Raw genomic sequence first — 24,713 nt, forward strand, 5'->3', positions numbered from 1 at the left:
GTCAATCATTAAAGTTCTAGTAACATTTACATGATACATCACTAAGGGAAAGACACAAATCATTAGTGAACTTCCTGAAGGAACTCATGGTGGCTATAGAAGCAATGATAAGTCAAACATGACTTAGCAATTGACTTGAAATTAGCCAGGTCATTGATTGCTTTAATTTGTGGGATAGGTTTATTATAAATAACTTCCCCATAATACAGTGTTCCTTTTCTATTTAGGGTGGTGTTGGTGGGTCTAAATGAAAGTTTCCTTCATGTCTGGTGTTATAGGAGTCAAAATTTCATTTTTCTGGAAGAGAGTGGGATTTTACATTGAGTATCTTTTCACAAATGCGGTTGTCTCTCTCACACACAAATATACATGGAAGTGGGAGGATTTCTAGCTTTTTAAAGAGTGGTCTACAGGTTTTGTTCCATTTTACACCTCCCATTATTCTTATAATTCTTTTTTGTAGCCTACAGAGCTTTTGGCTAAGAGAAGAGTTACCCCAGAAAATAGCTCCATATTTCACTTGTGAGTATATATAGGCATAACACAGAGTTTACAGAAAATCTTTGTTGCAGCATCCCTATAATATTCTCATTAATTAGCGTGTAGTGCTTAATTTCTTACAGACATTTTAAAGAGAATAAATGCTTTTGCTGTAGCTTAGTTACTGTTTCAATATACTGTGTGTGTAGTTTTTAGTAGTGGTTGAAAGGGCAGAGTAAGTGAGTTGCAAACTGTCATAAATATAGTTTTTAAAATAGTCGGGCAGTCGATAACCACACAAAGAAGTAGATGTAGTTTTAATGTTACTCATAGTATCCTGGCTACTGCTCAGCATTTCCTCTAAGTTGCAAATAGTTGTTACTTTTCACACAAATTTTTATTATACAGGTATGATTGTATTATCAATTATCACATTAATTTGATAACAAGAGAGTGAACTGCATCATTACAAACAAGAACTTTACTGTAGACTTAGCATACTAATTCCCGGATAATTACCTGCGCACTACAACACTCATGAGCAATTGAACTAGACACCACATCCCCCCCCCCCCCCCCCCCCCATGAACCATGGACCTTGCTGTTGGTGGGGAGGCTTGCGTGCCTCAGCGATACAGATAGCCGTACCGTAGGTGCAACCACAACGGAGGGGTATCTGTTGAGAGGCCAGACAAACGTGTGGTTCCTGAAGAGGGGCAGCAGCCTTTTCAGTAGTTGCAAGGGCAACAGTCTGGATGATTGACTTATCTGGCCTTGTAACAATAACCAAAACGGCCTTGCTGTGCTGGTACTGCGAACAGCTGGAAGCAAGGGGAAACTACAGCCGTAATTTTTCCCGAGGGCATCCACCTTTACTGTATGATTAAATGATGATGGCGTCCTCTTGGGTAAAATATTCCGGAGGTAAAATAGTCCCCCATTCGGATCTCTGGGCGGGGACTACTCAAGAGGATGTCGTTATCAGGAGAAAGAAAACTGGCGTTCTACGGGTCGGAGCGTGGAATGTCAGATCCCTTAATCGGGCAGGTAGGTTAGAAAATTTAAAAAGGGAAATGGATAGGTTAAAGTTAGATATAGTGGGAATTAGTGAAGTTCGGTGGCAGGAGGAACAAGACTTCTGGTCAGGTAACTACAGGGTTATAAACACAAAATCAAATAGGGGTAATGCAGGAGTAGGTTTAATAATGAATAGGAACATAGTAATGCAGGTAAGCTACTACAAACAGCATAGTGAACGCATTATTGTGGCCAAGATAGATATGAAGCCCACACCTACTACAGTAGTACAAGTTTATATGCCAACTAGCTCTGCAGATGACGAAGAAATTGAAGAAATGTATGATGAAATAAAAGAAATTATTCAGATAGTGAAGGGAGACGAAAATTTAATAGTCATGGGTGACTGGAATTTGAGTGTAGGAAAAGGGAGAGAAGGAAACATAGTAGGTGAATATGGATCGGGGCTAAGAAATGAAAGAGGAAGACGCCTGGTAGAATTTTGCACAGAGCATAACTTAATCATAGCTAACACTTTGTTTAAGAATCATGAAAGAAGGTTGTATACATGGAAGAACCCTGGAGATACTAAAAGGTATCAGATAGATTATATAATGGTAAGACAGAGATTTAGGAACCAGGTTTTAAATTGTAAGACATTTCCAGGGGCAGATGTGGACTCTGACCACAATCTATTGGTTATGACCTGTAGATTAAAACTGAAGAAACTGCAAAAAGGTGGGAATTTAATGAGATGGGACCTGGATAAACTGAAAGAACCAGAGGTTGTACAGAGTTTCAGGGAGAGCATAAGGGAACAATTGACAGGAATGGGGGAAAGAAATACAGTAGAAGAAGAATGGGTAGCTTTGAGGGATGAAGTAGTGAAGGCAGCAGAGGATCAAGTAGGTAAAAAGACGAGGTCTAGTAGAAATTCTTGGGTAACAGAAGAAATATTGAATTTAATTGATGAAAGGAGAAAATATAAAAATGCAGTAAATGAAGCAGGCAAAAAGGAATACAAACGTCTCAAAAATAAGATCGACAGGAAGTGCAAAATGGCTGAGCAGGGATGGCTAGAGGACAAATGTAAGGATGTAGAGGCTTATCTCACTAGGGGTAAGATAGATACTGCCTACAGGAAAATTAAAGAGACCTTTGCAGATAAGAGAACGACTTGTATGAATATCAAGAGCTCAGATGGAAACCCAGTTCTAAGCAAGGAAGGGAAAGCAGAAAGGTGGAAGGAGTATATAGAGGGTCTATACAAGGGCAATGTACTTGAGGACATTATTATGGAAATGGAAGAGGATGTAGATGAGATGAAATGGGAGATACGATACTGCGTGAAGAGTTTGACAGAGCACTGAAAGACCTGAGTCGAAACAAGGCCCCCGGAGTAGACAACATTCCATTGGAACTACTGACGGCCTTGGGAGAGCCAGTCCTGACAAAACTCTACCATCTGGTAAGCAAGATGTATGAAACAGGCGAAATACCCTCAGACTTCAAGAAGAATATAATAATTCCAATCCCAAAGAAAGCAGGTGTTGACAGATGTGAAAATTACCGAACCATCAGTTTAATAAGTCACAGCTGCAAAATACTAACACGAATTCTTTACAGACGAATGGAAAAACTAATAGAAGCCAACCTCGGGGAAGATCAGTTTGGATTCCGTAGAAACACTGGAACACGTGAGGCAATACTGACCTTACGACTTATCTTAGAAGAAAGATTAAGGAAAGGCAAACCTACGTTTCTAGCATTTGTAGACTTAGAGAAAGCTTTTGACAATGTTGACTGGAATACTCTCTTTCAAATTCTAAAGGTGGCAGGGGTAAAATACAGGGAGCGAAAGGCTATTTACAATTTGTACAGAAACCAGATGGCAGTTATAAGAGTCGAGGGACATGAAAGGGAAGCAGTGGTTGGGAAGGGAGTAAGACAGGGTTGTAGCCTCTCCCCGATGTTATTCAATCTGTATATTGAGCAAGCAGTAAAGGAAACAAAAATTCGGAGTAGGTATTAAAATCCATGGAGAAGAAATAAAAACTTTGAGGTTTGCCGATGACATTGTAATTCTGTCAGAGACAGCAAAGGACTTGGAAGAGCAGTTGAATGGAATGGACAGTGTCTTGAAAGGAGGATATAAGATGAACATCAACAAAAGCAAAACGAGGATAATGGAATGTAGTCGAATTAAGTCGGGTGATGCTGATGGAATTAGATTAGGAAATGAGACACTTAAAGTAGTAAAGGAGTTTTGCTATTTGGGGAGCAAAATAACTGATGATGGTCGAAGTAGAGAGGATATAAAATGTAGGCTGGCAATGGCAAGGAAAGCGTTTCTGAAGAAGAGAAATTTGTTAACATCGAGTATAGATTTAAGTGTCAGGAAGTCATTTCTGAAAGTATTTGTATGGAGTGTACCCATGTATGGAAGTGAAACATGGACGATAAATAGTTTGGACAAGAAGAGAATAGAAGCTTTCGAAATGTGGTGCTACAGAAGAATGCTGAAGATTAGATGGGTAGATCACATAACTAATGAGGAAGTACTGAATAGGATTGGGGAGAAGAGAAGTTTGTGGCACAACTTGACCAGAAGACGGGATCGGTTGGTAGTTCATGTTCTGAGGCATCAAGGGATCACCAATTTAGTATTTGAGGGCAGCGTGGAGGGTAAAAATCGTAGAGGGAGACCAAGAGAGGAATACACTAAGCAGATTCAGAAGGATGTAGGTTGCAGTAGGTACTGGGAGATGAAGAAGCTTGCACAGGATAGAGTAGCATGGAGAGCTGCATCAAACCAGTCTCAGGACTGAAGACCACAAGAACAACAACATCCAACTAGTAATGTGCAGCACCTGCTTTCACAGTGATGTAATGTGGCATGGACTCAGCAACACCTTAAATGTATTGGAGAGCTATCCTGATCAATGACTGCACAACCATTGTCCACAACTTGTGGAGATTGATCAGAGCTGGACCCAAGGTGTGCACATATGGAGTGCTCCTCAAACCATTTTGACACTATTTTGGACTTATGGGTATGGCACTGTCTTGCTGAAGCTAAAGATCAGCCGTGTCGTGTTGAAAGAAAACAAATGGATGTACATGAATGGATAGTAAGTAGCTGTATTGTTCCTGAATAATACATGATGGCAGACATACCACGGACCCCATTTCATCCAATGTGAATATCTACAGCACAAGAATACCTTCATCTGCTTGACTGGTGCTCAGTTGGAAAGTGGGATGCATTGCCTCAAGGGACTTTTGAAGTACTTGTAACTTGCCATTGATGCCTACCTACTTGTGTAACTCGTCAGTCCAGATGACCTTTCTGTGTACTTCAAGCATCCAATGTTCAGTAAACTAGATAAATGATCAGTAGTGTCATATCTCAATGAGGAACTTGAAACTTTCAGCACACCGCAGAAGCATGCAGAGGAACTCTGGCTCAAGTTTAAAATAATAGCTGGAGAGATATGTATCCAGTAGAACATTTCATATTGAGGGTAATATCCATGGTATACAGTCACTGTAAACAAACTTCTAAAGAAACAGAGATTACTGCATCATAGGTGTAAAACAATGCGTAGGGCAGCAGATAGAGAGATGCTGAATGAAACGAGTTTGGCTGTCAAGAGAGCATTGTGTAATGCCTTCAATGACTACTGTAGCAGAATGTTGTCAAGTAATGTTTCATAGAACCCAAAGAAGTTCTGGTCATATGTAAAGATAAAAGATCAGTAGTGTCATATCTCAATGAGGAACTCTAAACTTTCAGCACAGCACAGGGGCATGCAGAGGAACTCTGGCTCAAGTTTAAAATAATAGCTGACCTTACACTGGACAGATATGTATCTAGTAGAACAGTTCATAATGAGGGGAACATCCATGGTGTGCAGTTGCTGTAAAGAAACTTCTAAAGAAACAGAGATTACTGCAGCAAAGTTAGCATCCACTCTCTAGTGAGAGAGACAGAAACTGAAATTGGGCATAGCAAAATAGGAAAGCAAAAGCTTAAATGCTTAACTCCATTTTCAAATGTTCCTTTACAAAAGATCATCTGGGAGAATTGCCCCAATTTAATCCTCATACTACTGAAAAGATGAATGAAGTAAGTATTAATGTCACAGTGGTGTTGAAAAACAGCTGAAATCATTAAAATTGAACAAAGCTCTAGGCCCCAAGGGAAGGGCAGCACAAATGGTCACAGGTTTGTTTAATCTGTGGGAGAGTGTTACAGAAATACTGAAGGAACTGAACCAGAAGACTCTTGAAGATAGACGTAAAGTATCCTGAGAAAGTCTATTGACAAAGTTTCAAGAACCAACTTTAAATGATTATTCTAGGAATACACTACAACCACCTACATATCACTCACATTAGTATTGTGAGGATAATACTAGAGTAATTACTGCATGCACAGAGGCAATGAGACAGTCATTCTTCCTGCTCTCAATATGTGAATGGAACATGAGGAAACCCTAATAACTGGTACAATGGTATGTACCCTCTGCCATGTCCTTATGGTGGTTTGCATAGTAGATGTAGATATAGATTTATAGATTTAGCTGTGCTGTAGATTTATTTACAGTTGCTTGTAGTTGACTTGAGGTGTTTCCTGTAATAAGGATGCTTGTGTCATTTGCAAAAAAAAAAAAAAAAAAAGTATTTTAGTGCAGTGCCTTTACTTCCATATGCTTAGAGCTTGTCCAACAGTACATTGCAGTCCAGTATGTTGAAGGCTTTACTTGAGTCTAGAGAAATGCCAGTGGCAATTTGTTTTTTGTCCATTGTTTGCAGGGCATTGTGTATAAAATTATAGATGGCACTAGTTGTTGATTTATTTTTTCTGATTTCAAGATGAGTGTCAGTAACCATTTTGTTTTCCTCTAAACCTTTCATTAACCTATTATACATTATCTTTCCTATGATTTTACTAAAGCCTGATAACAAGGCATTTTCTTATAAACCAGGACAAAATTAGCAATTTTTGAACAGTCTGGAAATATGACTGTCAGAAAAGATGATTGGACTATGTCTGCAAGTTGTAGTGAAATGTTTATATTACATTGCTTTATTATGCAATCAGAATACCATAAATTCCTGAAAATATTTTTCTTAAGTATTGATGCAACATGGATGATTACATCTGAAATTGTTCCATAAACATAGATTGAAGAGGGACATGACTGCACTTTTTTCTGTTTCTTTCTGGTATGTGTTCTACCACTGACTATTAAATTATTTTTGATATTTACATAGCAATAGCTGAAAAGATTTGTGATGTGTTGGGAATTAGTTAGACTCCTGTTCTCATTTTTGGGGACACTTTATTTGCTTCCTTCTTTCTTACTTTCCATACTGGTTGGCTTTTATTTGCTGATCCATACTGATTGGCTTTTATTTGTTGATTCTGTTATGAACTTATTGGCCATTTTTTTCCTGACATATCACTCATTTGTAGATTGGAATATACTTCTGAATGTAACTGTTCAGAAGTTGGGGTATGTTACTATTTTTTCCTTTGTTTGAGTAAGTCTCTTTTCCTTGACTTGAGATTTTGGTACCTGTTGTTATCCACCTAATTGATTTCGAAATTGTGCCTCATATTACTTGTGTTTTGAGAGGGAATGCAATACCAAAGTAATCACTGAAGATGCTAGAGAATTTCTTGAACTTTTTGTTGGCTCATCTAATTGTAAGACTTCTTCCCACCTTTCTCCTGATGATAGGATATTGAAAGTTTCTGTATTATGTATATTGGAACTTCTTGCTGCTACAGTTCTTTTGTAGTTCTGGTTGGATAGCAAGTAGCACTCTCAAGAGTAACACCTTGAGTTTCATGATCATGATTATACATTTTGCAGCATATAATGCACTATTGCAAATTGCCTTATTTAACTCACCAACAGAAGAGATACTGCATGACACTTCATGTTCGTATACCAGTAAAACTCAAAATAACTTGAAAAATCTTCTCTCAAGTATGTTAGTTACAGTTCTCATACTACAGGCCCTTAGTAAGGATATTTTTGTTGATGTGGATCTTGGATGTGCCTTGAAGTTATGGTATTAAGTCCTAATAAAACTGCATTAAACCAAATATGGGTCTTATTGCTCCATAAACAGATGTGCATTTACTTCTACCCATTTCTTCAAATGAGTTTGATCTACTTGTATTGCCTCTAGTAACTGGAATGCTTTTTATGTCTGATTAACAGGAACTTAAGTATCTAAAATAAAACTATTTGTATTTGTTGTTACAGGGGAATTGCTGCTGGAATTTACACAACCAACTCACCAGAAGCTTGCCTGCATTGTGCCATCAATAGCCGGGCAAATATATTTGTAGTACAGGACAAGAAACAACTTGACAAAGTGCTGCAGATACGGTCCCAAATACCACACCTGAAAGCTATTGTGCAGTATGAAGGAAAGCCAGAGGAGGAGGGAGTGCTAAGTGTAAGTTTATGTAATACAACAAAGTAAACAACTATTATACAACAAAACAACCATATTGTCCTCAATATAAGCTGCAACCTTAATTCTGATTGGGGAAAAATAGAGAGAAAATCAGTGAAGAAAACTTTATGTCAAATTCATTACTCATTTATGAAAACTGTGATACAATCACTATTAATCACAATTTTATGCTGTATTGTAGGTAAATTGCACAGAAATACCAACCTTCTAATCACTGTCCTCACTGATGTCACTGTTAATTTCTTTACTGGCAAATACTTGCCAGAGTCAGAATTTTTATTACTCTCTTCCTAAAGGGTCCTCATTACCATCCAGGGCATTGGACACAAAGCACAATGAAGAGAAAATTCACTCACACATAAGGCCAGCTGATGGCTTTATGATATCTTTCTGTAAGTCTGTGAAAATAGTACTTTCAGATACATGTATATCACAACATCAGGTACCTGTGATATTGTTGCTTCATTCCAAACTGACAAACTAGTGCAACAGGTAGTTAACATTTCTATGGTGGGAAAATATATGGGATTTGTAGGATCATCCAAATAAATCACACCGTAATTTTGGCGAAATAATGGTGAAAAAGTGCAGCTTTATATTTGGGCTGCTGTGGTACTTTTGCCTAACAGAATGAATGAATGAATGATGTAACATTCTTGATTTTATGGCGTAGTTGTTTTCAGCATACAGTAGTTCCAATATAGATCAACAAACACTGTCTTGGTGTGTGTGACAAATAAATTTGCATCCACAAATATCTTTACATGTAGATACAGATGTAAGCCGGTGGGTGCCATCCTGGTAATTGCAACTGTTCTTTCAATAATTTGTACTTAAAATTATCCAGTTTTCCTCAAGCCAAAGCACCTTTGAGTGCAAATATATTGTCCTGATGAAAGCTGATATTTTTATTTTTTTTATTTTTTGGAAGAGTGGCCTCTTCTCACAGATCTTCTCTTTCTGTGGTTCTAGATGACTTGTGCAGTAGACGTACACAGCAGTTACCATTTTACCTTTAGAAGGTAATCAATAAGAAGAATCCCTCATGCATCCCAGAAAACACAAACCATAATGAAACTTCCTGGCAGGTTAAAACTGTGTGTCAGACTGAGACTTGAACTTGGGAACCAACTGAGCCACCCATACATGACTTATGACCAGCTAGCTTTGCAGGAGAACTTTTGTAAAATTTGGAAAGTAGGAGATGAGGTAATGGCGTAATGGCAGAAGTAAAGCTGTGAGGATGGGTCGTGAGTCATGCTTGGGTAGCTCAGCTGGTAGAACACTTGCCCACACTATGCAAAGGTCCAACGTGAGTTTCAGTCTGGCACGCAGTTTTAATCTGCCATGAAGTTTCATATCATTGCGCAGCTCCACTGCAGAATGGAAATTTCATTCTGGAAACATCCCCCAAGCTATGGTTAAGCTATGTTTCCACAATATCCTTTCTTCCAGAAGTGCTAGTCCTGTACGTTTTGCAGAACTTTTGTGAGGTTTGAAAGGTAGGAGACGAGGTACTGGCAGAAGTAAAGCTGTGAGGATGTGTCATAAGTCACTCTTGGGTAGCTCAGATGGTAGAGAACTTGCCTGCAAAAGGCAAAGGTCCTGAGTTTGAGTCTCAGTCTGGTTCACATTTTAATCTGCCAGGAAGTTTCATATCAGTGCACACTCTGGTGCAGAGTGAAAATTTTGTTTTTGAGAACATGCCACAATCTTTCCAGCAATCTGAATCAACTTCATTCCAGCTACTGCTTTGGTTTCTGTGGTGTTGTTTCATTTCTCTCCTGAAGTAATGGACTCACAACCGATCCACAATAACAAATCAATGCACAAAATCTATTGAATTCTTTTTAAACTGGCACAACACTACTGAGAAATTTGTTTTCATCATAATGTTTTGACAGCATCTCGAAAAAAAAATTTCTTGTAATTAATTCTACATGTAATATGAACCATACCCTTTCTTATGGAAAGGGCTACGTGTGTTATCTAGTTCATAAGCATGTAATCACTAATTATCTAATACCTCTCATTATTTTCATCTTTGGTTGAAGTTACCAGATGTGAATCATGCTCTGGAGAAGAATGACATGAAAATGACAATAAACCTCTGTATAAACCTCCATCAACTTTGGATGTCCTTTCATTGGTGAGAACAACTCGCAATGCAGAATTTAATGGCAGCATGCTATTGCAGTTAATTCACTTGAACAAAAAACCCACAACTTGGCTGCTTTAAAAAGTTGCAGAAATAAATATCAAGTTAACACTTGACTTCCATTGTACAACATACAGCAACACAATAAAAACAACATACCATATCTATACCAAGCTGTGAAGTTCTCTCTTTATTCTCAGTATCCCCATTACATATTATTATTATTATTATTACATCCTTTATATTGTAGCACAATAAAATGCTACAACAGGCTCATTTTTATTATCATAACTGTGACACTTAACCAGTTCATCTCTCGTTTATGTTTATCAGCAAATATTATATTTCTTTTCAGTGGGATGATGTTATCACACTAGGCAATGCAGAAGATGATGTTGAGTTAGACAAAATTTTATCGACTTTGGCTGTTAATGAATGCTGTACCTTGATATACACGGTAAGTGCAATTATAATTCATCACTTATGTCTTATTCTTGAAAGAATTGTAAGTAAAACCTATCAATAACCAGGCCTTTAGAAGTAATATTTCTACAAGGAGAAGTAGAAAACATTACTGACCAAATACATTCTGTCTCTTATGCAACCCTCAAATTTTAAAAAATACAGTACACCAGTGAACAAATTGTATATTAGATAGCAAAAACACAAGCAACAGAATGTTCTTAATAAAGAGGCAACTAATTAAGGCAATTGGCACTCTGGTGCTATGCAACAATGGACACTGGGCCTCTAATTATTTGTGAACAATGAACACTGCTTATCAAATAATTCAAATTACAACAAAATCCGTATAGTTTGTAGGAAGTTTAAACTGCACTGAAACATTATACAACAAAAAAATACTTCTGTTCCCTCGTGGGTCTCAATTAAATATTAAAAAATGTGCCGTTATTCTTAATGCATGTAGCAAACTGTTACTTTTTTGACAGAACTCTGATATAAATATCAAGCAAACCATACTAAAAAGTCAGCTATTTACCACAAATGGGAGGAAAATAGCAACATTTTTCTTTTGGAATAGTGACTGTGTTACTACTTTCATTATGCTTACAAATAACATATGCAGGAACAAATACAATATACCAGTTTAACAGATGTTATAGGCTACTGAAGTAATTTAAAGTTAATGCTCTGTGTGTTATTTTGAGTCTCTCTATTCAAAAAATATCACTGCATCAAACAGTTAATGTATGTGTATGAGTATTTTCAGTGTTCTATGTTTTTTTAAGTACATGTGTGTAGCTGCAGCTGTTTAAGTACTTGTAGATAATGCAATAATCAGTCACATCCTGAAAAACATCTGACTGCATAATTCACAGAAAATTATTTTAAACCCTAGCAAAGACAGCAGAATATATTATAGAAATGAATCCTTTTACAGGTACAGCTGCTGTTTCTGCAAAAGGCCACTGTTGCCATGTAAGTGCAGATAGCTGTGCTAATAAAGCAAATCGCTACCCTCCAAGTGAAGTGAGCCTTCATCTCTTACAATGACAATGCTTTATGGGCGGGGGCTGATATCACCAAATATTTGGAGCAAACGTCTCCCAATATCATCCACCACATGACATTACAACCACAAATGTAAACTGGTAGTGGCAGTGGTTGGTCTCTAGGAAGAAAGCTGTTAACTTTTCTTGACAAAACACATGACATTAACAGTCCCTCAGGTATGCAGGTGCCACATGTCTGTCTATCCTTCCACCCTACTCACACAATGTGAAGCTGATATCAAACATCAGCACAATATAAACAGATCTTCTATCAGAACCTACATTTGTCAGTTAATTTTGATATGAATTTGTAAGACAATTCACTGCTGTTGGTGTTTTTAATCTAATCATCAAAGGAAGTGAAGTTAAACATTAACAAATAGAAACAGCTAATAAAGTTGAGTTAATTATTAATTCATGTTATTGTCATTGTTGTCATTGGGCTCTTCAGTTTGAAACCTGGTTAGATGAAGTTCTCTACGCTAATCTATCATATGCAAGCCTCTTCATCTCTGTATAACTAGTGCAACCCACATCCATTTCAACCTGCTTAATGTATTCATCCCTTGGTTTCCCTCTATAATTTTTACCCCCCACACTTCCCTCCCTTATTAAATTGATGATTTATTGATGCCTCTGGATATGTCTTACCAACAAATCCCTTCTTTTAGTCTAGTTGTGCCATAAATTTCAATTTTCCCCAATGTGATTCAGTAACTCCTCATTAGTTACTCAATCAACCCATTCAAGGCTACTCTCCAGACAAATATTTCATTAAACAGGTGTAACTACGGCAAAATTCCAAACACTATAATTAGCAGCACTTGATTGTTTCCTATTTCCGGTTTCTTTAACCTTAGATGAATGGGCAAAAATAAATACATAAAGTAACAAAAAGAGATGTGATAGGTCCGACAGTCCTAATGTTTCATTTACGTTCCAGAACAATCAAGACAAAAATTTTCAACATCAGTGTCAAATATACTTCTTATATTGTTTATTAGTATTTAAATTTACCATACATTTCTTTAAGAATGAGGTCATATTCCTCTGAAAATCAAATTATTCAGTGTATAAAACATACTTGAACATTTAAAACCATTTTATTGGAATTCTAAAAGTTCACATTCTTACATGTTATGAATTTAGGATTGTCACACATAGTATTATACAATTTAGTGCACAGTATGCTCTCATAAAAAGTAATTGACACTTGTTATTCCCTTCTCAATGGTAATCCCAGATAGATGTGCTGCCAGCTGGTGGTTGTTCCTTGGGAAATGCTCCTGGCTAGCTCTCTGTGCACTGTGTTTGCTTTGTATGCTACAAATGCATTTTTACCAGCAATGTTCAAAATGGCGTAAAACGTGTGCAATGACCAGCATGTTGTTTGCTTTTCAACATTATATTATGAACACATTTCATCAACCACATTCACTGCATTCTTTGTTGAGTTACAGAACATATAATCTCTGGCTTCTTCAAAGTACCTGTTGCTTTATCGATTTTATTGAGTATATGCATTGATGACAGCAAAATTACACCTTTGGCACAAATGGCACCAGTGCGAAATTGTCGCTAAATCTGAATACTGATCAATGTATTTCCCTTTTCATGTGTGGTGACAAATGCAAAGGATTTTTATTTCTGTGCACTATTCAAAAGAGTGTAATCTGAGAATAGAGAGAGTGGAATATTTCCTGAATGGTTGAAATATGCTGAAGTTAAGCCACTGTTTAAGAAGGGAGATAAAGAAATAGCATCAAATTTCCATCCAATTTCACTTTTGCCAGCATTCTCAAAAATTTTAGAAAAGGTAATGTACAATTGGCTTTATAACCATTTTATCACAAATAACATACTGTCAAAGTCACAGTTCGGATTTCTAAAGGGTTCTGATATTGAGAAGGTTATCTAAACTTACAGTGAAGATGTACTTAATTCATTAGGCAGAAAATTGCAGACAACTGATACATTTTCTGATCTGTCAAAGGCATTTAACTGTGTAAATCACAATATCCTTTTAAGTAAATATTATGGTGTATCAGGAAATGCTGCAAAATGGTTCAAGTTTTATATCCCTGGCAGCAAACAAATGGTATTATTAAGAAAGAGACATGTATTAAGCCATCAGGCATCATCCAACTGGGAACCAATTACATATGGGGTCCCACAAGGTTCCATCTTAGGGCCCTTACTTTTTCTTGTGTATATCAATGACCTTCCATCAGTAACATTACCAGATGCCAAGTTTGTTTTATTTGCCAATGATACAAACATTACAATAAATAGCAAATTAAGTGTAGTCTCAGAAAGATCGGCTAATAAAATATTTGTGGACATTAATCACTGGTTCCTAGACAATGCTTTGCCACTAAACTTTGAAAAAACACACTATATGCAGTTCAGAACTTGTAAGGGGTTTCCCACGAGTATATGCCTAACATATGATGACAAGCAGATAGAAGAAGTGGACAGTGGTAAATTCTTGGAGTTACAGCTTGATAATAAATTCAACTGGGACGAGCACACCACAGAACTACTGAAGCGTCTTAACAAATCTCTATTTGCACTGCAAATTGTGTCAGACACAGGGGATATACAGAAATGAAAAAGTTGGCATACTATTCTTACTTTCATTCCATAATAACAAACGGGATTATTTTTTGGGGTAATTCATCAAGCCAAGCTAAAGTTTTCTGAGCACAAAAACGTGCAATAAGAATTATATGTGGTGTGAACTCAAGAACATTCTGCAGAAACCTGTTTAGGGAACTAGGGATACTAACTACTGCTTCCCAATATAATTATTCCTTAATGAAATTTGTCATTAAAAAATATCACTTTTTCAAACCAACAGCTCAATTCAAGGAATCAGTACTAGAAATAAGAATAATCTTCACAAGCATTTAAAGTCACTTGCTCTTGTACAAAAAGGTGTACATTATTCAGGAACACACATTTTCAATAACTTGCCAGCAGCCATAAAAAGCTTAACAACCAATGAAAATCAGTTTGAGAGAAGCCTAAAGGATTTATTGGTGGCCATTTCCTTCTACTCCATTGATGAATTTCTCAGTAGAACCAACTGATTTGGTTATATATAAACAAGGATGCTGTAACTTACCAAACTAAAGCACTGGTATGTTGATAGAGACAATAACAAACACAAACACACACACAAATTTCAAGCTTTCGCAACCCAAGGTTGCTTCATCAGGAAAGAGGGAAGGTGAGGGAAAGATGAAAGGATGTGGGTTTTAAGGGAGGGGGGTAAGGAGTCATTCCAGTCCCGGGAGCGGAAAGACTTACCTTAGGGGGAAAAAGGGACAGGTATACACTCGCACACACACTCATATCCATCCGCACATATACAGACACAAGCAGACATATACTGCTTGTCTGCTTGTGTCTGTATATGTGCGGAAGGATATGTGTGTGTGTGTGTGTGCGCGCGTACGCACGCGAGTGTATACCAGTCCCTTTTCCCCCCTAAGGTAAGTCTTTCCACTCCCGGGACTGGAATGACTCCTTACCCTCTCCCTTAAAACCCACATCCTTTCGTCTTTCCCTCTCCTTCCCTTTTTTCTGATGAAGCAACCGTGGGGTGTGAAAGCTTGAAATTTGTGTGTGTGTTTGTGTTTGTTATTGTCTCTATCAACATACCAACGCTTTTGTTTGGTAAGTTACAGCATCCTTGTTTTTAGATATATTTTTCCCACGTGGAATGTTTCCCGTTATTATATATATCTAACTTCTGCATCATTTCAGTGCAGTAATGTGTTCATTGTAAATAAGTGTGTGTGTATGTGTGTGTGTGTGTGTGTGTGTGTGTTTGTATTAGTACAATCTAAATTTTTCACCATATCAGTGCAGTTCACTGTAAATAAGTATTGCAGTAGTTCTATTATATGTTTATTACTTTATAAATTAAAAAAATGCATTTTTTAAATTTTAAATTCAGTGCATTAATACAATCTTAGTAAATGAGTGTTTTTAAAATGATTCTTTCATATAGTGCTCATTAAAAAAAATGACAATCATTCCACTTGGGACCTGTGGAAGGTACATTAGCTTATTTGTTTCAGTTGTAAATATTAGTCATGTGTTATTGTTTTTCTGACATGTTTTATATCCTGGAGGACCTCCTCACTTCAGAACAATTGGAATGACAGCAAATCTAATCTAATCTAAAAGTATTCTAGCAAGAGTGTAGCTTGTGAACCAACTGTCAAGGGTAATATTCCTTCCTGTATTCTTCACTGGCTCTACAAGTCTGAGCACATCATCATCAGCTGCTTCACCAACTTTGAAGAAACTTGCAGGTTGTAGTCCCACATACACTTCCAAATTTTACACATAGCATGTTTTTGCATCTGCCATGATAAATGTTTTGATCCCACACTTTGAAGAAATGTACATTCTGAAACAACAATGCCCCAAAAATGATAGCAACATTTCATCCACTGTTAAATAATCACAAGTTGTGTATTGCCTTACATAGTTTTTTGTGAATCTCTCCATAACATCATGTAAAGGGACCAACTTATCCCTTTTTTCACATTACTCACCTGTATGAATATTATCCAGTCTGACAAATCCCAAAAGAAAAGAAAATCTTCAAAGTGATGTACTGAAGAGAAGATATCTGTCACTGTGCCACATGTGTCCCAAAAGTCTTCCATATTCATTTTGCCTCTGGGTCTTATAAAGAGGTTTTTGATGATCTATGTAAATATTAGTGCTCTCCATTATCAAACTCAGCAAATCATCATCAACGAACAGTTTCCGGACCTCAGCAATGGTGTTACCATTCTGGCTTCCCCACTGACTCCAGGCAAATGTGTAATTATATTGTGAGATCTGTTAAGGATATTTTGGTTGGGAACATCTTTCAGCCAAGTCATTTATCTGTCTCTTGAAAACCAACAGGGGATGATTCACTAGTAGAGGGATTGGAACCAGCCACACTAGTTGGTAGGGATTCTTAATTAATGTTAGTGAGTGTACTCACATTTCTGATGGCAATAAAAACATTATCTTTGCTGTCAAGCTGTTTGTCACTCATTTCATTTATTGTGTAGTTATCACTTTCACAGACAAAATTAGGATCTACATCCAAATGGTTGTTATTATCATTCTAATAACAGTTCTTCAATTTCTTCCTCACTTAGTGCGTGCTGCCAAGCCATTTTTTAGCAGTTTCATTGCTCACAGTTGCTACAACAAGACAAGTGCATAAGCAGAAAAAGCTAAAGTAAGTGGCTGGACTGAGGCTCTCAGGCCCATAACACACTTCTTCCCACATCAACAATGAACTAGTGAATGAAGAGGAATGACGAAACAAGTAGTGGCCTCTAGGAACATTAACTGAAAGCTACAATGAATGTCTTACTCATAAGAAGTGTAGTCTAGTAGATATTTTTAAAGCAAAATCTGCCTTGATCTGGATGAACCAGCCTGTTCATTCTAAACTTAAAAGAGAGGCATCTATTTGAGAACAAAGGTTATTAAACCAGTACTACTTGTTCTTACAACATTATTATTACCAATTCAGGTGGAATATCACCATAACAAGCAATAACTTTAGCACAAGCAGAACCAGTAAGAATAATGAAATAAGATGAAACAGAAGAAGTGATTTTTGAGTTTGGTAGAAAAGGAGGAAGATTAGGGTTTAATATCCTGTCGCAATCATGATTATTAGAGGTGAAGGGCAAGCTCTGATTGTTTCAAGGATGGGGAAGGAAACTGACCATGTCCTTTCAAAGAGACCATCCCGGCATTTCTACAGAGCAACTTGGGATAATCACATACAACCTAAATCAGGATGGCCGAAAGTGGATTTGAACTATTTTCCTCCAAAATACGAGTCCACTGTGCTAACCACTGCATCACTTCACTCAGTCTGAGTCTGATGGATACAAACTACAATAACTTTCAAAGTTTAAACTAGTTGGTGGCCATTGCATTCCTCCATCCAGTTCAATTCCAATTAATAAAAATTACCTACTGGCATAAGAAATAGGTATTTGTAGTAACATACCTGACAGGCTTCTAAAAGTACAATTATTAGGTAATGCTATACTTTTGAGAATTGTAAGTGCAGTCACACAAATATTAAAAAGAAGTAAAATGAAAGGATTATAAGGTATTATTAGCCAAGAGACCTGAGGTTGTTCAGCTGCCTGATGCAAGTCTTTCTATATAACATGACTTCACTGACTTGTGAGTCAATGAATAAGAGAGGAAATGATTAGGATAAAACAAACATACAATTCTCAAGTTAAGAAAGTCTCAAACCTTGCCAGGAAATGGAACTCAGGACTCTGCGATCTAGAGGCAGCAATGCTAACCCCTAGCCACGAACTGTGGACAATAAGTAGTAGTAGTAATAGTATAAATCCACAGCAGCTATTCAAAATAACTAACAAACAGCACCATTTATGTTAATTATATCATGTTGTTCTCTAGTCTGTATTAGATATTTAATAATAGCTGCTTTAGCCATCAGGATTAGTCTCTGATGGCTATGTATCTATGTACATATGTATCTGGACTCATTCTATACCTTTGGAAGTTCTCTTCAAGGATCCCATCTACACAACATGGTGCATGAATGAATATTGTATAAAAATGAATTTAGGAGGCTGTTTTATAAGAAAAGACTCTCAATTATTTTATGTTTAAATTAGCGCAATTATTTTTTTCCATTCATATGTCATAAAAGTTAACTGACACCACTATCTTCTCATAAATTAATAAAAAATGTTTCTTATCACCAGTCAGGAACTGTGGGAAATCCAAAAGGAGTGATGCTCAGTCATGACAATTTGACGTGGACAGCACATTGCACAGGTTCCAGACTGGATCTGGCTAATGGTGAAGACTCTTTGGTCAGCTATCTACCTCTCAGCCACATTGCAGCACAGGTAAATTTATTGCTTTACTGTGTAAGTTACAGCAATTGCTATTTATTTCAAGAGTATAGGTGAAGTGAGTAGAGTTGTAGAAGACCCCTGAAGTTTCCCCAGAATGGTGGGATTTTCAGAACATGTGAATAAATGACAGAATGAATGAATGAGACATGCCCTCATTCTCATTGTGAACACAAAGTTTGGAAGTCTGATCCTTTTTTGTTGCAGATTGTGGATATTTATGTCAGCATGTCATATGCAGTTGCAGTTTATTTTGCAGATAAAGATGCTCTCAAGGTAGGTATTGCAAAGGCTTTCTTATTTGCTGCTTATATAGCCTGAAACAAATTCTATTTTCTTAATTTATTTCTTTGTCTGTAGGGGAGTCTGATACAAACTCTGAAAGAAGTTCGGCCCACGCAATTTGTGGGCGTGCCTCGAGTCTGGGAAAAAATTAGTGAGCAGATGACAAAAGTTGGAGCAGAGACAACGGGAATAAGAAAAACAATAGCATCATGGGCCAAGAGCCAAGGAATACAACACAATCTTGACTTAATGAATGGGTAAATGCTTCTTGTTCTGCTAATGGTGTATTTTCAAAGACTCTTGCTTTTATACTTGCACTTGCCAAGTGATTTAGAGAAAAAAATGAAAAAATTTACAGTATATTTAGCTCTTACAGGTAATAAAACGGTATTAACATAACAGTGACAATATTGGATCTCAGTGGAAATAGTTTGTATTTGCGAAGGAATATTGGTGTACAGTAAATAATGGTTCTACTGCAATGCCATCAGTCACAAAGTTCATTGATATGTTACATTCAGCTAAAAGAGTACAAAACATGAGGCACACAAAACTGTAGCATGACAAGCATACTTGACAGCATTCCGAGGAACTCATTTCAATGAAATTCACTCCATCATATTTAAGTGAAATGTCAGGATGATATCTGGTTCCTCCTCATAAAACCATCACAACTGAGCAGTTTGTCCCACTCTCACTATTACGTTTGCAAGTGTAATGTAATACAGTGGGATGAGGGTACACCCCAAGTCCGGGTGTTGTGTCTTGTTCCTTTCTGCATTCAAGTGCATATCTCGCTGAGAGATGCAAATGTCACATATTGCCACCAGTAATAGCTCTTGCACCACTCTAGTCACTACAAGAAAATCATTGGTTCTGATTTTGTTGATCTCCTTTACTACACAGTCTTAAAGAGGTGCTACACATAGTGCACTGATACCTTCGAAGTTAAACACATGCCATTCACCTAGCCGTATTCCACAGTTATTAATTTATTCTTTTGCCCAAGACATGTGCTTCTGACATTCCAAGCAGTCCTGAACAACAGTGCTGAGGCAGCTGAAAGTGTGGACATACACAGTCATTAGGAAATGTTCCTTTTTTACAATATGTCCCACTGTATCAAAAGGCTTATTTCTTCATTTGGCAAAGAAAGCAGGGAAGCCATAATTCCCCTCAACACAATATTCACTCATAATATGTCTAGCGAAATAAAGTGTATGGCAGGAAATAGAAATATGCTTAAAACAACACTGAAGCTGTTTTCTCTATAACTGTTCTAGCTTCATAGAAGAATTCTTGAAAATAAGAAAATAAACCATGACACATTTCTGAATGGCCAGTTTTTAGTCATATTTGAAATTAGTGTAACTGCTGGACAAATGAACATCTAATTTTGATTTTTACAGAAGAATGTCTCAAGAAATACACTTCTTTATAGAAAGAAGGTTTAAAATAAAACTTTTCTGCTCAGAATGTATGGGAAAGGATCTCAAGGTAACTGTAATAGTTAGTCTGGTCACATGGTGTACCAAGTCATAGGACCTCAATCGTTTAGAGTTCTTTCTTTGAGGTACCTGAAAAAGATCACATATGTAGAGTCCCTTCCAGATATGCAGACAATGGAACAATACATTCATGGTGCCTGTGACACCATTTGGTCACAGGATTGCATATTTGAATGTTTACTTCTGTCACTGCAGCATGCTTCGAGTCCTGTGGAGGCCACTTCGAACTCCTTTTCTAACAGCATTCTCATCACAGCATGGTGTGGACTGTGTTGTACTTTACAGGCATGATGAATTAATAAACACCTGTAGTATACACTCCATGCATTTCTAGCCATATAGCCTATATTCGCCCCTCAGGGATTATTTCCTACAGTTTGTCTTCATTTAGAAAAATCACCCTGATCTTGTCTTTTCTTCTTGCCCATCATGATACATTGTTATATTGTATGTACATAAACTTAGTTTTATGGTTGTACTATTTGTTGTTTTTGTCAATTTTACTATAATCACAATATTTTGTTAGAACATTCATTCATTTATGTTCAGAACTGAGTGTTAAATCTATGAAACTGTACTCCACTATGTAGGATAAGACAGATTGCTACTAACCGTAAAGAAGACACTAAGTTGCAGACAAGCACAATTAAAAGACACTTATGCAAAGATTTTGGACACAGTCTTCATCAGCTAAAGAGAAACAGAGAGACACATGCCATTCATACAAACAAGCTAGCACACCTCAGGCACAAATGACCACCAACTCTGGACAACTCAGGACAGCATGCAACTAGCTGTACTACTTGTGATTGACACCATCAGCTCTGCATTATATTTATCATAAATAGTGCATAGTTTTTAGTTTAACACTGATTTTTAAGACACTATACTAGAGATAAACATATTTTTCAGTAAGTTTCATCCTTGCAGGGTTCACTATAACTCAATCTGGTATATGATGGCCAGCATGCTTGTGTTTAAGAAAGTGAAACGTCTTCTGGGATTTGACAGATGCCAGAATTTCTTTTCAGCAGCTGCACCACTTTCCAATGATGTTAAGAAATATTTGATGAGCCTTGACATACCTGTGATGGAGGTAAGTGTTTTCAAAATTCCTAATAACAGCTAGCGTAACAGTAAAGAGAAAGCTAACTTAATCAAAGAAATAGGTTATGCAGGCAAGATGGATAAACATCTCCATAACTGCACTTAATAACTCTATTCATTTTCATCAATCAAGGTTTTTGGCATGTCAGAGTGCTCAGGCCCTCATACTTTGGCTATGAGTAGGAACTTCCGCCTAGAAAGTGTTGGAAAAGCACTACCTGGCCTGGAAACCAAATTGCATAATGAAGACGAGGAAGGAGAGGGGGAGGTAATGTAACTCAGTGAAAATTTCATAATCGTCACCCCGAAAAAAATTTAAAATATGATTGTACTGGACAACACACTGATGAAACCTTTTTATGGTTGCAGATATGCTTGTGGGGACGGCATGTGTGTATGGGGTACCTATCTGATCCAGAAAAGACTAGTGAAGCTATTGATGAAGAAGGTTGGTTACATTCTGGTGATTTGGGAACCATTGATGAAAGTGGATTTGTTTATATTACAGGACGTCTCAAGGTAAATAATGGATTTTATTTTAATTTATTAATATATGAGAGCTTGATAGACTATTGTTGCTTACAGATACATCTTTGTAGTAAATCATAGCTTGGGAGGAAAGGTTAATATGGTGTTCGTATAACATATTCACTGCTTTTGTATAAGTGTGTTATAAACAACGTCACATTCCATGAATGTATTTGTTGGCATTTAATCCAATTACTTCTTAAAACTGCATACTAGGACTGCTTCTGATCCTGTAAGTGAGATGTCTCATACATAAACAAGTATTTCCTGTCTGAATCGGAATGAATAATGGGAACATTGTGGGACAAAATTTACTGAATCTGGTGTAGTAAAGACAGACATATATTTTATTTTATGTATTTATTAAAATCAAGGAAGAATGCTGAATCTTAATATTGGGGATTTTGAAACTTCTTCCTTAGGAAATATGTGAAACTGGGGGTAACACATAAAAGTGCTGGAGGAAAACAGAAATATAACCAAGCCTGGCTTAGAAGAAGTAGGTGGTGATGTGAAGGGGCACAATGGAACAATGTGCTAATAAAGTATAATATTGGGCTGCTGGAATGGATGGATCAAAGATAAGAGCTTAACTCAGTAGATACTTGACAATGAAAAAGAGCATAGGGAGAGGAATTGAAATGGCAGGAAATATCAATAAGAGGCTCTGCCATGAAAATACAGAATATAAACTGGAAAATGAAAGAAGGAAAGCTGCTGATGAGAAGGAAAAGGTGTGTTTCATGAATTTTCATTGACATTATTGGCTGATTGTATCTTTTCAGACTTCCAGCTGCCATAATTCCATTGTGTGAGTGTTACAAGATGGAGCTTATTGACCTATGACTTTGTTGAGTATTCAACAAATGATAAAAAACTCATCAACCTAATGTTTTTTAATAAATTACTGGGGTGTGTATTTTTTCCTTGTTGTCATAAACATTTATTTTGTAAAATAATGGAGTTGAAATTGATAAAATATTTACTCAAAGAAGAAAAATATGACTGCATATGAATACATGCTGCCAATGCTGATTTTCATGTCTGTACTTTAGTAATTACAAGCACTGTGATTCTATCTTTTTTGTCTTAGTTGGATAAATTCCTTTCGTTCACATTACTATTTCTGAGCTGTGCTCTTTAAAGATAGTCTGTCTATTTAATTTAGACTCATTACTCCTTTGCTCTCTCATATCTGCATTTCTCCCTGGCATGCACATATCGTATGTACTCAAAATAAAAGATTCACAGTAAATGCATACTAACTATTCCATCTCCATACTTTTTTTTATCTTACTTATTGATCAATGTTCCAAGTACCACTATATTTCAGTCTGTTGTCTCAAAACCTGTACATGTCAAATGAACTGGGTGAGTATGTACACTCCTGGAAATTGAAATAAGAACACAGTGAATTCATTGTCCCAGGAAGGGGAAACTTTATTGACACATTCCTGGGGTCAGATACATCACATGATCACACTGACAGAACCACAGGCACATAGACACAGGCAACAGAGCATGCACAATGTCGGCACTAGTACAGTGTATATCCACCTTTCGCAGCAATGCAGGCTGCTATTCTCCCATGGAGACGATCGTAGAGATGCTGGATGTAGTCCTGTGGAACGGCTTGCCATGCCATTTCCACCTGGCGCCTCAGTTGGACCAGCGTTCGTGCTGGACGTGCAGACCGCGTGAGACGACGCTTCATCCAGTCCCAAACATGCTCAATGGGGGACAGATCCGGAGATCTTGCTGGCCAGGGTAGTTGACTTACACCTTCTAGAGCACGTTGGGTGGCACGGGATACATGCGGACGTGCATTGTCCTGTTGGAACAGCAAGTTCCCTTGCCGGTCTAGGAATGGTAGAACGATGGGTTCGATGACGGTTTGGATGTACCGTGCACTATTCAGTGTCCCCTCGACGATCACCAGTGGCGTACGGCCAGTGTAGGAGATCGCTCCCCACACCATGATGCCGGGTGTTGGCCCTGTGTGCCTCGGTCGTATGCAGTCCTGATTGTGGCGCTCACCTGCACGGCGCCAAACACGCATACGACCATCATTGGCACCAAGGCAGAAGCGAATCTCATCGCTGAAGACGACACGTCTCCATTCGTCCCTCCATTCACGCCTGTCGCGACACCACTGGAGGCGGGCTGCACGATGTTGGGGCGTGAGCGGAAGACGGCCTAACGGTGTGCGGGACCGTAGCCCAGCTTCATGGAGACGGTTGCGAATGGTCCTCGCCGATACCCCAGGAGCAACAGTGTCCCTAATTTGCTGGGAAGTGGCGGTGCGGTCCCCTACGGCACTGCGTAGGATCCTACGGTCTTGGCGTGCATCCGTGCGTCGCTGCGGTCCGGTCCCAGGCCGACGGGCACGTGCACCTTCCGCCGACCACTGGCGACAACATCGATGTACTGTGGAGACCTCACGCCCCACGTGTTGAGCAATTCGGCGGTACGTCCACCCGGCCTCCCGCATGCCCACTATACGCCCTCGCTCAAAGTCCGTCAACTGCACATACGGTTCACGTCCACGCTGTTGCGGCATGCTACCAGTGTTAAAGACTGCGATGGAGCTCCGTATGCCACGGCAAACTGGCTGACACTGACGGCGGCGGTGCACAAATGCTGCGCAGCTAGCGGCATTCGACGGCCAACACCGTGG

At 37.9% G+C, this 24,713-nt stretch overlaps 1 protein-coding gene across 2 annotated transcripts in view; it reads left to right on the forward strand.

The window, feature by feature from the left end:
• LOC126262286 (very long-chain-fatty-acid--CoA ligase bubblegum) overlaps window positions 1-24,713 on the forward strand; it is a 215,895-nt gene that overhangs the window by 151,499 nt on the left and 39,683 nt on the right. For both annotated transcript variants that reach the window (XM_049958805.1, XM_049958804.1), the window contains exons 6-13: window positions 7,782-7,977; window positions 10,512-10,613; window positions 18,456-18,602; window positions 18,816-18,884; window positions 18,969-19,150; window positions 21,332-21,497; window positions 21,642-21,776; window positions 21,878-22,027. In XM_049958805.1, the coding sequence (XP_049814762.1) occupies window positions 7,782-7,977; window positions 10,512-10,613; window positions 18,456-18,602; window positions 18,816-18,884; window positions 18,969-19,150; window positions 21,332-21,497; window positions 21,642-21,776; window positions 21,878-22,027 (1,147 nt within the window). The remainder of the gene's footprint in view (window positions 1-7,781; window positions 7,978-10,511; window positions 10,614-18,455; window positions 18,603-18,815; window positions 18,885-18,968; window positions 19,151-21,331; window positions 21,498-21,641; window positions 21,777-21,877; window positions 22,028-24,713) is intronic.

This window comes from Schistocerca nitens, chromosome 6, assembly GCF_023898315.1.
Source record: "Schistocerca nitens isolate TAMUIC-IGC-003100 chromosome 6, iqSchNite1.1, whole genome shotgun sequence".
NCBI classification, from domain to species: Eukaryota; Metazoa; Arthropoda; class Insecta; order Orthoptera; family Acrididae; genus Schistocerca; species Schistocerca nitens.